Source organism: Lepisosteus oculatus, chromosome 1 (assembly GCF_040954835.1).
Source record: "Lepisosteus oculatus isolate fLepOcu1 chromosome 1, fLepOcu1.hap2, whole genome shotgun sequence".
NCBI classification, from domain to species: domain Eukaryota; kingdom Metazoa; phylum Chordata; class Actinopteri; order Semionotiformes; family Lepisosteidae; genus Lepisosteus; species Lepisosteus oculatus.
Window position 1 is genome coordinate 67,036,144 of NC_090696.1, and position 15,319 is coordinate 67,051,462.

General features: G+C 37.3%; 1 protein-coding gene across 3 annotated transcripts in view; it reads left to right on the forward strand.

Moving 5' to 3' along the window:
* The first annotated feature begins 8,798 nt into the window (after nucleotides 1-8,798).
* Nucleotides 8,799-15,319, forward strand: part of zcchc7 (zinc finger, CCHC domain containing 7) — a 118,799-nt gene continuing 112,278 nt past the window's right edge. For 2 of the 3 annotated variants that reach the window (XM_069191647.1, XM_069191654.1), the window contains exons 1-3: nucleotides 8,799-8,884; nucleotides 10,522-10,585; nucleotides 11,659-12,195. In XM_069191647.1, coding sequence (XP_069047748.1) covers nucleotides 11,664-12,195 — 532 coding nt within the window. In that variant the 5' untranslated portion in view covers nucleotides 8,799-8,884; nucleotides 10,522-10,585; nucleotides 11,659-11,663. Of the gene's footprint in view, nucleotides 8,885-9,383; nucleotides 9,445-10,521; nucleotides 10,586-11,658; nucleotides 12,196-15,319 lie in introns of all 3 variants that reach the window. The other variant, XM_069191650.1, reaches the window with a different exon arrangement.

The following is a 15,319-nucleotide window of genomic DNA, read 5'->3' on the forward strand; positions in this document are numbered from 1 at the left end:
ACTGTACGCACTGTATACAGCATGTAGGGTTTTGCGCTTTAAATCACCTCTGACGTTCCTTACAGAAATTATCTAATATAGTAATACAAATGATAACTCTATGCAGAGTAGGCTGCCTTTGACAAATATCTGTACTATACAATAAAATCATAAGTATTCACACGACTAATCGTAACTGTAAAATAATAAAACCAGCATAGGTAAACACAACATAGACCCTGACCAGCAGGTAAGGCAAATAGTGTTTTAACCCAGTCTGAGTTACAGTGCTTAAAAATATTTTAAAAACCCGATTCTCCATAAGATTTAATAACATGTAATCTTACGTTTTACAAAATCGCCAACATATTGCACGGAGTTCATAAAATAAAGTATATATCATTTTTAATATCTCAATATAATGAATAGAAATTATTTTCCTGTATTTGACAGATCGGTATAATTTCAGTTGAACACTTCAGGACAGACAGGCTGTGAAGATAATCGTTAAACCAACAATATGTAACAAAGCTAATTCCAAAACAGCACTTATTGTCAGATACAGTAGCATTATACAGTACAACTTTTTTTTTTACTACATGTAGTCTTTGTTTTTGAATTGCAAAAAAGGTGGAGTGTTGGTGGAGCCTGGATATTCCCAACAGTGTCCTGTAATCTTTTTCACAAAATTAAAATAATCATATACTATAGAATATTTTTTTCACTCACTGTAAGTCTATAGTTACATAAAGACTAGTTACTGTCTGGGTTTAGCGCTTGTTGCTCAACGGCAGGCTGAATAGGAGGTCGTATCGTATGCATTGGACTGGCTGCAGTTACAGAAGTTTATACCCGTCAGTTTTAATGGATCGCAGTATATTCAATGCATTGTACCTGCACGGCTTCATTTGTAAAACCAGTTTACACCTTCGATAATGACAGACCGTTGTTGTATTTTAAAACGATTTTAATGTATTTATCACGCAAACTCCGATTGCAAGAGTATAGTCGTTTTTAAGTATTAGGGTCCAGGTGTCTACTGAGCAAATATAATATTCCCGAAATTGCGCAGGCTGGAAAAGCCCATATTCGTTTAATTTTGTTTGAAATAATCAGATATCTTCCTCAATATGGAGGTTACTGATTTTTAAGTGCAAAATTAAATATTTACAAATAAATATTTAAATATAATTTACAAATGTTTTCCCCATTTGCTAAGTTCTTTGAAATAAATCTTTGTAAAGACAAGTTTTTCGTATCAATAAGAAGTTTTCCTGACTCTCACAAATTAGATTCAATGATGATAGAAATGGATGGCACTAAAATGAAATGACACGGTGAACGCGATGGGAAATGTCAGAGAAACTAGAGTAATGCAAAAAAAACACCATCTGGTATTAAAAGAAAGCCCATTTGAAACAAGAAGCAAGTGAAAAAACTAATAAAGGTGGAACAAATATTCCTAATATGATAACTTGCCTCTACGGTTAGCAGTATATTAATACAAATCTGTAATACTCGTATTTGTTCATGTAAGTAGCAGAAAGGTTTGAAAATAAACGACAGCTCAGAAAACCTAGGGAGATTACATTTTACAGCCATCACCAATACAAAGAGTATTGATAGTTCAAACAGTTTGGGACAACTGATAATTGTTTCAAAGACATTTCGGGGATTGTTTAGAAGTCTAAGAATGTTTTCAGAAGCACTGTGGGCTATTATTATAGTTTTTAAAACGATAAGCCTACAGTATCATTATTTATTAACCCCTTATAAACAGATTTCATTTTTCTGTGATTATTCCCTTTAAACCAACAATATGTTTAAAGTTTAAAATATGTTTAAAATGAGATCAAACATAATTGCTATGAAAGGACAAAATGCTGAATTCAAAATAAAATGGATACAATTTATAGAATGTAAAATGCAATCCACACCTCCGATTAACCAAATAGTGCTCATAAATATCAAGAAAAAATATCATGCGATCCGTGTTAATATAGATTCATAAGAAATTAAATCTGGAAATAAACAAATGGTCATTAAAGTACTGTAGAAATTAAATGAATTAATATGTGAGGAACTGCAACACATTACAAACAAAAACAGCACAAACTGCATTTGCAAAAAATGTGAAACCTATTCCCAATTATAGAAAATCGTTTGGAAATTAGACGTCATTTTAAAATAAACATTATAGCACAGCTGTAATAAACGGACGCGTATGTCTTCAGTGTCGGTAATATTTTATCCTTGACCTTTTAATTCGCGTTTGACAGATCTAAACTCTCCTCTGACGTACGGGCATCAACTCTTGTCTTCTCAAACCTGAAATATACAACGGTGTTGGTTCCAGTAGACTTAATGTCTGATATTTGTTACATTTGTGCCAGCACGCTCACTTGCTGTGATTCCCCACATACAGTATTATCAATATTTTGCGCATAACAACAATAAAATAAACGCTTGAGAAGGATAGAAGATTCCAGAAGACGCTTCAAGAGCGTTGTCGCTTTTAGATTGGTTGAGTTTACTACTGTACGTTAGGCTGTGAACTAAGCAAAGAACACGTATGGTGAAAAGGAAAATATATCTAATTTAAAAACGACATAAATTAGTCATTCAAGGACGATAACTTGCAACTCCCTACAATTGCTAAAAAGAGTTTTTATTTTCCCGTCATACAAAGGATCTTTCCAACAAAATGCTGTATTTGACATATCTATTGGTATCATTTCAAATTGATTAATAATTCATAGGTCCATACTGACTTGAGTGAGTTGACAGTTGTTGTCATTATCATTAATATCATTGATAAGCAAACCCTTTCATTTCAAAACTGCAGGCATTAAATACATTCACATTAAAGGACTGCACGGTATTTCTCCATCTAAGGTTGTTTTTTGATTAACACCATGGTTTCCAGTATACAAATCCTCATAATGTTAAGTTTATAGTCTCATTAAAAAGTGAACTAATCTTATAGATAGTAGATTTTAAAAAGCATTTTTGGATGTCACTGGTAACAGGAGGGAAAAGTTTCACATGGCCAGAATATTTTTAAATTTGGGAAGCTTCTGTGCCAGAGAATGCTTTCACATAAAGCTTTCAGGTAACAGCAAATGTTTTATTGAGCACACTAAAGTCATGAATAGGTTCTTTACTAACCTGCATTACCTAACTGTGGGTAAGGAAAAAACAAACAAATCAAAATTGATTTTTGGCCCAGAAGTGTTTTTTTTTTTTAAGATCGATCAGACACACAATGAGAGTCCAAGAGAGATCTGTCATTGTACACATAGATAAAAAATGTATCTAAAAATTCTCTTTCTGGTCCAGGACGAAAGATTCAGAATACATTTTTGTTTCATGGAATCCCTTTAATTTCAAGACATACAGTAGACAGTCAAATAGCAGCCCTTGCAATTGATTCCACTGAGACAGCAACATTGATTAGTTGTTGGTTTAGCAGCAGATTAATCGTAAAAACACTTTGTTGTATCAGAGGTCAGCACGGGATTGATCAGACGGCCTGGTGTTTTAAGTGCCACTGTCTTAATTAAGTAATTACATGAACTATCTAGTTGTTAATCGTTGGTGCTGGTCTCCAAACGTGGTAGATGGTGTCAGGTTGACCACACACCTAATAATTAATAAACAAACTGACTACAGTCCCAGTCAGTTCCTGCATCTGGACAGAATATCTACTGGGCGGTGAGATGTTTCTTCTTAATGAGCAAAGTGATCATACTTTTTGAGCTTTTTCAGATGGTTTTCACTTTAAAGTCAGTACATTTTAGACAATGGAGATAATATGAAGCATATCTTGGTGTACCTGCTAAAATGCAGAAATCAAGATGCCAGATTCCACTGATACACATTCAAAAGCTATCTGGATTTGAAGCACACGGCACACTACGTATCTGTTTACATATTTAAGAAAATGGTTTCTGAAAACAAATGCCAACTTCAGTTGGAGTTTTGACAAAGGTTTGAGGTTTGAGTCATCAGTTTTTCTTCCTCCTTCACGATCACAAGATGTGGAGATGCTGGAAAAAAAACATCTGTAGTACATAGGAATTTATATACCTCTGCTTCAAGTTTAAATAGTAAGGTCATTTTTGGCTTTAGTGACCAAGAATGTTTATAATTTAGCTCACTCTCAGACAGTCTAGACTTATTTGTACATCCTTTTATTTTATTTGATCCATTTCACATTTACTGAAAAATTTATTCTAATGAATAAGATCATTCTAATATATATTATATATATATATTTCTACTTACACCAATTTATTCAAAATAATGCAAGAAGTTAAACATTATGCATCAGGTATTATAAAAGTTTTACATACCTAACAGCTCCAGAATAGCAGAATCATTAATTCTGTTGCAGTGTCCTAATCTTGGCTGTATAACTTTATTATTTGGGTGACTCTATATATAAAATAGCATGCAAGACACAAACACATCCAAGCTGCACAACAGGTTAGTGATCTTTAATCATTCTTGATTGGATGCGTAGGCAAACTAGACAGAATGGAATGACATGAGCCAAGTGGCTATACTATTCTATTCTATACAGCACTATACTATACAGTATTGCACTATACTAAGAGTTCTAGAGTATCTACCTCTAAAGTTCTCCACCACCTTAGAATGTAAGGTTTGAAAAGAAACGAGCAAAGGTTATGTCAAAGGAATCAGGTTGCAGGTCTGACAATGGATGCCACTGCAACTTAGATATGGAGTCAAGAGTGGATTCACAAAATTATACTGTGTCTTAAATGGATGCACTACACAAGTAATGGCATACACAATAAGCATATACATACTTTCCAACAGCATTTTATATGAAAAACTGTTAACACTGCTTCAGGAGGTCTATGGAATACGAGCATAGCATACAGTTTGGCTTCAGATTGTACTCTATGCTTAAGACGTCCCATGTTAATTGCACTTAGGAGGCATCATCTGGAGATGATCCAATGCTTAAAGAACACAGACAAACCATGAGAGAAAACAAAATAACTGAAAATCATCAATAAGGTGGGTACTTGTTTTATTTTTCTAGTTGTTTTATTCAGAATAAAAGCTCTGAATATTGCTAATTATTTAGCAAAATAGAACATTTATCATCCCAATAAATCTCTCTTCACAATAGAGAAGACGATTCTCTGTTATTAATATTTGTAGCAAATGCAGAATAAATCACAGTTATCTTTGCTGTAACTCACAATGTAGGATACAACTACTGTGAGGTGAGAACACTAAGACATGATGTTATATGGGCCTCAGTCTTTTGTCCATTAATCTGTTATACCCTGTGTTCAATGCAGAACCTGTCCATCAAACTGGCCAGAGCGGTGGTACACAATACCAATCCTGGAACACTACAGAGCTCTGAGTCCGAAGGCTCTGGCCTTTCTAACTCAATTCAATAATTTGATAATATAACACTATTCTAACATCTTGTTGATGATTTAAAGTGCCTTATAAAAACAAACCTGTTGTATTGTGACTTTCCAGCTCTGCAATTGTATGAATAGTGTACAACATTAGCAATAGCACATGGTGAACAGTACTGGTTCTGGGGAGTTTTATAGGTCAGCTTTAAGAATACCAGTGTCTATATGAGACTGTTTCCTACTTCATCATTAGGAATGAGCCCATTAACTCTCATCATTGCAAGGCCAGAGTTTCTCCCTTCACTCTCAGTGGAACACATTGATTGGTAAAACAACCAAATGCTTACAGTACATTTGTTATAAATGAATTAATGTTAATTGATGATCAAGAGTAACTTGTAAACTCTGCTGGAGTTTGGTTCTCCAGAACTGGGACCAGCCCATCTAGATGCTAGAGCAGGTCTACTGGTGATGTTGGTGACCAAAAAAGGTTGTTAACTGTTAAATATATTTGTAACAAATCAAATTAATTAAACAATATTTCGAGTCAAACTCTGTTGGAATAAATGAGGACTGTTTACTGACTAGCCCTGCTACAGAGACTGGAGCAAAGGTGGTCAGCCACAGTTTTCCAAGAAATCTAATAAAAGTTATATCTAGATCTATTATGAACATATAAATCTAATTTTCAAACGCTGGGGGCAGGATGCTGTGTTGCATAAATAGCTAGCCACTCCCCTGTTATGAATAAAACACAGACAAATAAATCTGGTAATTCAAAACAAAAAAATATAAATGCCAATGGGACACTTATGACTTCAAAAATAAAAATCTATACTGTTTTTTTTTTAAAAAACATTAATTAGTCTCTACAATCTATTATTATCATTTTATAATGGAGCTATTGACCTTTGCAAAATGCCACGAACAGACTCAGCAGCAGCACCAACACCAATGCAAAGTATGGTGCACTGGTTAGTGTTTTATCCAAGAATTGAATTTTAATTTCAATTGAAATTTCGTAGCAACAACAGAGGATGATAAAAATGAACAGCTTTTACAGAAGGCATTAACATTTCACACAAAATACTCATTTTGTTTTGCTGCACAAATGTTCAGTGCAGAGATGTGGCCAACATTAAGCGCACAAACACAGTAATGAATATGGTCTCCTTCTGCTGTTGCACAAGCCTCAGCAGTACCATCTTGTGCGTCTTATCAGTGTCTGGGTTATTCTCTGTGGGTGGAGACTAGGTGGTCCAGTGGTTAAGGAATAAGGCCTTGTTACCAGTAAAAGCCTCTGGCAAACAGAAAGCTCCATCAAAGGATGCATGTGGAATTAGATATTGGCAAGAGGGCTGGAACTGTGATTTAATCCAGGCCGTAGTCTGAATAATGAAGCTCTATCAACACAAATCCTTGATTTGAACATCATGGCAGGTATTCATAACTCAAAGCTTAGGACTAAAGACTTTCAAACAAGGTGCAGGAGACGAATGGCTCTGTATTTAACAGATGAACAGTTGCAAGCCTATGGAATAGTCAATGAGAGTTTTTGCCTGCATCCCCTGAAAAAACCTCCAACAATAAATCAAAATCAAGTCTCAAATCTTTTTTTTTTCTATAGACATGACTGATTCCCATCTCTACCTAATTTAGTTCTAAAAACTCCCATGGAAGCTCAGCCATGAATCACAAAGACATAATGTAGAAAAGCTTGCCTTTGGGTGCAAACAATTGCTGTTTTTTTTTATGGCATTGCCAGTATGACATGCATGGCAAATTATTCCAACTCAGATGGTGAATCAAACAGTGATTTTCTGTAATTTGCTAAGAAGCAGGACAGCAATCTACAGGCTCAGCTCAAAGCATATGGATGCAAATGGTGTAAAATGGGGGCATTAATGTCTAAAATATAGATACTATGAACAACAATTGTAGCATGTATAAGAAGCAGCTACACCTGTTACTGCATGATTTTTAGTAAGTGGAAGGCAATGAGGGAAGGGATTTGACCATGACTTGTCTGATGCCATGAAGCACAGACAGTGTTTAAAATTCCTTTTAATTCAAAACTCTTGACTAGATAGTTTTCACTGACCTCTGCTTCTGCAAATAGGTGACAAAGTAGATGCTGTAGGTTTTTCACTAAACAGGAAAAGGCTCGTCTGTGCTATGGACTTAAAAAATTCCTGGGGTCAATAATGCTTTGTCCATCTTAATCAATATTACAACAGGTAACAATCCTTAAAGATGACAGAATGGAGTCCAAAGAGTACGGGGCAGGTCAATAAACAGGAGTATTTAAACAAAAGTTCTGTAAATAAAAAACAAACTTTATTATGCCAAAACTGCAAATTTAAACTAAAACATTCTCTCATTGTTTTTGCTGCTGTTAAATATACACACTTGCTTGGGAGAAGAAAATATTTTGAGAGTTAACAAAGTAAATAATAATAATAATAATAATAATAATAATAATAATAATAATAATAATAATAATAATAATAATACGAAGCAACTCCGTTTCCACTTTTAGGTGAAATTCGAAACCTTTACTTAAATGACACCATCGAAAATTTATGTAAATGAACGTATTGTTTGTTATTTTTATTCGGTGTTTATCCTATAAAATTTACAGGGCGGCGAAACGTTCGCTATCCGCTTTATCTATGTAATGTAATAGAGAGGACGAAGCACAAGAAGCAAACTTAGCAGCACAAACGTAAATATTATTACATACAATACATTTAGAAATGATATAAACAAACGACAGTCGCGAATCACTGTTATTTCATTTTCCCCTATAATACGTTTCGAATTTATATGGGAAATATAACTTCGGTACGGGTTTACAGTAGCTTAAGTTAGACACTACTGTGTTATATGATACAACATTATAATTAATCTTGTTGACAGTTGTGTCACCCTCAATATTGTTGCATTTCGCTGGGATATACAAATCTTAAGAAGTTACGAATTCCAGTGAAAAACAGTTATTTTAAAAACTATATGTCGTACTTACAAATGTAAATATAAATGTTCAGGATTTGAGTACGTTAATGGACAACAAGAACCCAATGTTTTATACAAAAATGGAAGATACAAATTTGAAGTTACTACCGCTGTCTGCGCTACATAACGGTCTTGTCTTGTCTCACATTCACTACAGTTAGACATTTATGGTATTAAAATACAATACTTATGGTATCAAGTGGTATAACATAGTTCACACTGTGTGCGTGTTTCTTAAAAGCACACGATTTAATGGCATGTATCTCTCCCTGCTGTGAGTTCTAAGACTTCGTTTTCAGTTCACCGTGACATTAATGCTACAGTACCTTCGCTTCCCGAGACGTGCATGGAAACTCCGGGAAAGACTGAGCAATGTGATCATCGTCCAACCAGCTCCTCCAAACTCCGTGCTGACATTGGTCGGACAGCGGAATGTGTTTTTACTGTAATGTCTGAAGTTGTGGCTGAAAACTAATACACGGGTGAGTTTAAAGTGACATAAGAATACAAAATCCAGTGCAGAAAGGCAAGCTGGATATTGTATTTGAAATGGTCAAACTAGCGTGGCTTATGTTTTTAAAGCCCTAGAGTACAGTACGCGTTGAGTGATTTGTTTATAGTCTGCCGGTAGTTACACTGAGTGGTTGAACACGTGGGTACACAAGCTTTTAAGATTTTAGGATATACAGTGTGAACTGATTAATAATACCTAAATATTTTGCTTCTCTGCCACGATTTCCTATTCTCTGTTTTACACTGTCTAAATGTAGGTGTTAGACAAACACTGTCATTAGGTACTAGTTTGTGCACAGAGAATAGGAGCTAACACAAATACGTCCACACACTGTTCTATAGTGTTTTTAAGTTAATGTATTCAGTGGGTGTTATTCTAGTTTAAAATACATTTTAATCGCATCACAAAAGTATCTTTACGTTTTTATTTGTTTTGCTGTTTTGTTTTTCTCATTTGGATATCTGCAGATAAACAGATGGCGACAGGGACAGAATTCGTTTCTTTTACACGTTTATGATGTCAAATTAGGTGTGTGTGAGTGAGTACAAATATTCGAAAGCATAAGTGTTTTTCAAAGGCAAAACCGTGAACAACTTGTTAAGTCATGAGAGACTGTGCAACCTGTGGGCATTGAGCTCTGAAGGGACTTATTAAAAATCCAACCAGATGGAAGGCCTACAAACTGTTCTTGTTTTTACCATCATAAATATATCTGGAAAACGTTTTTCATCAATTTCTATATAAATTATCACTTACACATATCATTTCAGCTGTGATCAGTATATGAAATGAGAGCACAATTATTCAAAGAATCTTAAACTGCAACAGACACAAAACATTACCAGGAAAAATAATATTTACAGTGTAGAAGGTGCGCTAATTTGAATGACATATGTGTGCACTTCTGTGTGGTTTTGGGCCTATGGCTTGTATCGTCATGTTACAATGTCCACTTTTGGCCAACCTTGATCTTCTTGGCAGAGGAAACCAGGAGTTTGGCCAAAAATACCCCGGTACAGGTTGAAGTTCACCATTCCTTCACACTCCAGGATCTGTAGATGAAAAACCAACCCAAAACATAATTGACTTCCCGCCATATTTCACAGTAGGCATGAGTGTTTTCTCAGCGTGAGCTTCATCTTCTTAATGCCAAACTAGCTGCGCAGCGTGTCTAAAAAGATAAAATTTTGTTTAATCTGAGCATATGATGTGCTTCCAACTGTTAATTTGTGTTTGTCCTCATTTTCCTTACAAACCTGCCTGTCACATTTATGAAGGCGATGGTGAATGGTACAGTAGTTCTCAACACTTTGTGTTCTAAAGATGCTGGTTTGTTTTGGAGATCTCCAGCTATTACATTTGGATTTACAGTAGGGCCTACCAAACCACTTGACTTGTGTCCTCTTTCTGGCAAGGCTGCCACTATTAGTAGCCTTAGGAGGACAGGAATAAGAGCTGAATAGCAGGATGAGTTTCAACTGTCAGCCAGTCCCTGCTGGGACACTCATGGTTAGGTTAATTGGTAGGTGCAGTGAGTAATCCTCAGCTATAGGAAATAATTGATCTCTATCTCTCATTCTGTTTTTTTTTTATTTTATGTCAAAGGCCACTGGATAGAAAGAGAAAGAGATCTAAAGGGACAGGGAATCGGCGTGGCAGTAGAACTCAGGTAAGTCATTTCAGAGAATTTGAGGGTCAATTTTTGCACCTCAGGATTTTGTCATTTGTGTGGGGGTGAACAGCTTACACGGGAGTCTGCCTATGCTCCTTTAAATCCCTGACCATTCAGGATGAAAATGATCCATGAATAAAAGGAACAAATTTGGGCACAAATCATTTTCCCTCTCCCTCTTACATCCTCCTCTTTTTTGTATTATTCCTTGGTCGGTGGCTTGTGACCATCTTTGCCATCTCCTTCATTCAGACTATGTCTCTTTAATCAGCCATTATAGCTTCAGACACGCTGGGTTGAACCGGACTATGGGCTTGTATTGAGTAGCTCTGGCATTCATTTATTTTATTTATGTTTTCTAAATCTGAGTCATTCGTATGCTTGGTGAACATCTGTTCCTGCAAAGCATAGGAGTTGAGTGCACTGTAAAGGGTGTGGGATAAATGAAAAGAGGAATAGTGGAGTAACACTGAAAATGTTAAGTCTCTTCTGTTTTTTTTAGAAGAGACTGGAGTTTTGCACCTTTGGAAATTAACCTATCAGATCTTTGTTTGGAAGCAAACTCTGCCCTTTGCAGTTCTTGCAACATTTTACATTACATAAGGCAAAGTGTTTGATGAGTAGTGATGCTGAAGCATAGGAGACCAGTACAGAAAAGGATGTTGCAAACCTGTATATCTGACAGTATGAAGTTAGAAGGTAAACCATTAAAGCTAAAAGGGATGAAGTGATCCTTGTAAATTCAGGCGGGTTTGTTTTTTTAACTTGGATGATACAGAATTACTTTGGGGTGCTCAGTCTCTCTTTTGTCAAAGCAAACTCCTCTGTTTTTCAGTAAGGATCCTGCTTTCATCAACACAAGAGTAAGACAAAATAAATGCAAACGACGATTGTGAACTTGTCAGCTGGGACGAGTGGTGTTCTATCTCAGTCCTGGAGTCACTTGACCTCCTCAGTGGTCAAAGACATGAAAGGGGTGAATTGTCCTGTCTAATGGTGAGGTACTTTAGGCGAGGTTTTTCTGTCATGTTACCTGATGTCAACAGTCTGTCGATCACCTGTTTCCACAGCCAACATGTTTGCTGGGTATGAGTCTATGGAGGAGTATGAGGACGAGCTGTACAAGGAGCCAGGGCAATCCAGCGACTCCGAGCTCGACAGCGAGGTGGAGTTCCACTTGTACAGTCAGGTCCACTATGCCAGCAGGGCCGGAGACGGAGAAGTGGAGGACAAGGTGGAAGAGAACGGCGCCGTGGACAGGGGACAAGAGGAGGAAGTGATCAGCATCACTTCTGGCTGCGAACCGGAGGTAATCACGCTGTCGGACAGCACGGAGGAGGAAAGCATTTGTGTCACGAAGGGCAGCAAGATGGACGGTTTCTCCAAGGCTTTGAGGAAGAGGGCTTGCCCTTCCTCTTCCACCCCATTGCCCCCCCGCAAGGGGCAGCGGGAGACGGCGGCGGAGCAGGCCGAGACCCTTTCCGACAGCGAGGACTCTGACTGCGTGGAGAGCTGGATGATCCTGGGACGGGGGCAGCTGGCAGAGGACCGTTCAATCCAGCTGAACCTGAAGGACCACAGTCGAGAGAGCTGGGGCTCCGGATCAGGTAAGGGACCTGGGCTGCTCACTTCCACACACGGGGAGCACCTGATTTGTGGTTCCCGAGACAGGCGTCCAAGTGACGTGGTGCAGTCAAGACGCCACAAAGTCCAGGCTGCAACATATGTGAAACACACTCACACTCTCACTGAAGCAGAAATGACGGGCGTTTTTTTGAAACGTCGTTACACTCATGCAAATCGTGTTGCACTCACGTTAGTCATCCGTCTTCTGATTTCATCATCAAAACGTCTTATATTGAAATGTTAAAATAAAATAACATTATTATTCAGGTTTAGAATTAGTCAGGATAAGATGATCACATCCCTTTCATGGTGCGACTTTACTTTACTTTAAGTGCTCAAAGGGAATCTGTTTATCTGCTTTTAACGTGTTTATATTAAAAGCAGAATTGCTTGTCATATGTTCCAGTTTGATCATAATCTTGAATTGGGGGTATCAGGTAATATCTTGAACAGGATTCTCCAACATGTGAGAATTCTTGAAATATCTTGCCCTGAATCAACCACATCAGTATTTGTTCTGGGTTTTTGTTTGAAAATTAATAACCATTTGCAAATTCATTTGATCGTGGTCATATGACAAATGGTCATCTTACAGAATGTTAAAAATATTGCTCTTGAAAATATATATGGCAGTGTATATTGAGTTAGAAAAATGAGCAATTCTACTTAAGGTTTCCAAGTTACCGTCATAAAAGAAGATACAATACTTTTATTTCCCACTGGTTAACAAAGCACTTTATTTTCACTGCACATACATATTGCCATTTCATTTTAAAGTTATGGAATTTATATTATTTTTATTTCTTAATTTATGGCAAGTCTTCTTGTTAAGGGTATTATTTGCATCTGAATAATTTACAGTTCATAGATTGTGTGAAAAAGTTCCTTCTCTGTTCCTTTGCATTTATTGCAAAATTAACTTACTTCTTTTGAGGGAACTCTGCTTTTAACCAGCTTTCATGACTTGCTTGTTTTGTATGCGCCTTGTGCTCAGAGTGCACCTGCATCCTTATTTTTTAAACCTTCGTCGCTCTCCAACTTGCAGCATCATTTTTCCTGTAGTGGGGGTTGGAGTTTGGGTTATGAGATTTATTGTGGGGGAAAGAAAACGTCAGCCTGAAAACCATATTCCCCACGTCGCGTGACAGGAATCGCCAGATAGTTTCTCACTTGGGAGCTCAACTCAGAAACAGCAGGTACCAGGTATTTTCAGAAAGCCGCTATCAAAAGTGTATTACCTGCATAACTAAGACCTGGTCTTAATCCTGTGAAAGACCGGCGTTGCAGCATGTGAAGCCCATAAAAAGAATTTTGCTTGATTTGCTGCAAGAGGAGACTTAAGTGAAGAAATCTGTGCAGAGTTAAGATGAGGTAGAGTAAGAATCCCCGAAATTCATTTCACAAACTTTCTTCACTTGGCAAGCCTTGCACAACAAAAAATCCTTTCCTTAACCCTAGCCTTATCTCCCAACTCCTAGCTCGTTACAGATCCCCTGTCTCTGTGGAAGGACAGGGGAACCGTTTGCTCTCCATCAAAGATCTGTGCTCTCCGGACAAGAGCCTTTGAGTGCGTTTCTGAAATTGGGAAATGAGAATGTCATCCCCTGCAGATTCCTCTGTTTAAATCTTGTAATTTTGTTTGGGCTTTGCTTATCAAATCTGGCATTAAAAAGATTTTCGTTTCAGTCCATCCTGGTCTAAAAGTATGTTTTGGGGGACTCTAGGCTCATGCTGCTGTGCATTTCTCAGAAGAACTGCTGCGTTCTGTGATTTTGAAGAGACATACTCTTCGGAGCAAGTTAGGCCAGCTGTATCTTTAATGGGCTTATACCTCACCTTCGTTTTTGCATATATTCCAAATAGTTCTTAGTATAACACGGTTTGAAATACTCATAGCTATCAGTGAAAAAAACTGTGCAGCGATTTAGAATAGATTATTTCATTTTTAATTGTGTGTTGGATGACCTTTAAAAAGTCTTAAAAAGTGCTTAGTTTTGCCATTATTGATGCATGGATCTTTGGAACCTTCTGGATAGACAGCAGAGGGATATTTTTCCACTCCTCTTCTGCGACTGCATCAGCGATAGGAGAATCCACTGGTCGTTTTCCATCAGGCCTATCAAGGGCAAAACGACATAGTGGTGAATAAAGCACACCGACGGCCTCTTTGTTGGCACCCCTCATGATTTCGGATCCACAAAAGGCAACGACTTTGACATTCGACTGTGAAGATGTTTCCCTTGAATGGTCTCTGAGCGCTCAAATGATTTCTATGCAGAAGAGGAACTGTGGTCCTTCTGTGTGTATACTGTTTGTTTCTTCCTGGGGCTTTGTGAGCTGTTTACATGTCAGGACATGCAGTAGACATATGCAGCCATGCTGGCCTTTGGTCAGCCTAATCTTTCCTGGACATGATTCCTGGCCTGATTTCATGAATAGTGTGCCGACTGTAGAAGCCAAGTATCTCTTTCCACAAGCAGCTTCCCTTACGGATACACCAGGTTCAGTCACAGCGACAGTAATCAGTCGATCTCGAACAAAGCATGACCTTGTACTGTCTTCGTCTTTTCCGAGCGTAAAACCTTGGCTCGCTCTTTTTTGTATAGGCACATAACGCTACACTTTAATTGGCAATTTGTGCTCAGCTCAGCCTTGACGATGTATGCAGCAAACACGTTTGACTAATCATGCAATTTGCAGTGGACGTCCGGCTCAAGAAAAAAAAAAGAATACAGTAAAATTTAATCGCAGTACTCATTACCTTTTCCTTGCAGTCGATTATGTGAGAATCCATGATCCTTTTGATGTTATACTTGAAGATTTCTTTTCGTTTGGGCTTCAGTATAGATGCCATTTGGTCCGTAGAACTCGCATTGCTTGATAACAAAGCATAAGCATATTTTGCAAGCATCAGAATCTCTATGTCTTGTTCTGTCTATGTCGGGTTCTGAATTACAGTTATTATGAAAGAAAAGCTAGTAACTGCTAAAAGAGAGTGAGAATTGTCACTGTGTCAGGATGAGCACAGTTTTCCGTTTTCAGACTGACCTACTGAAAAGAAAGCAAACGTTAAAATAACCTAAAGATTTGTAAACCTTTCAAACT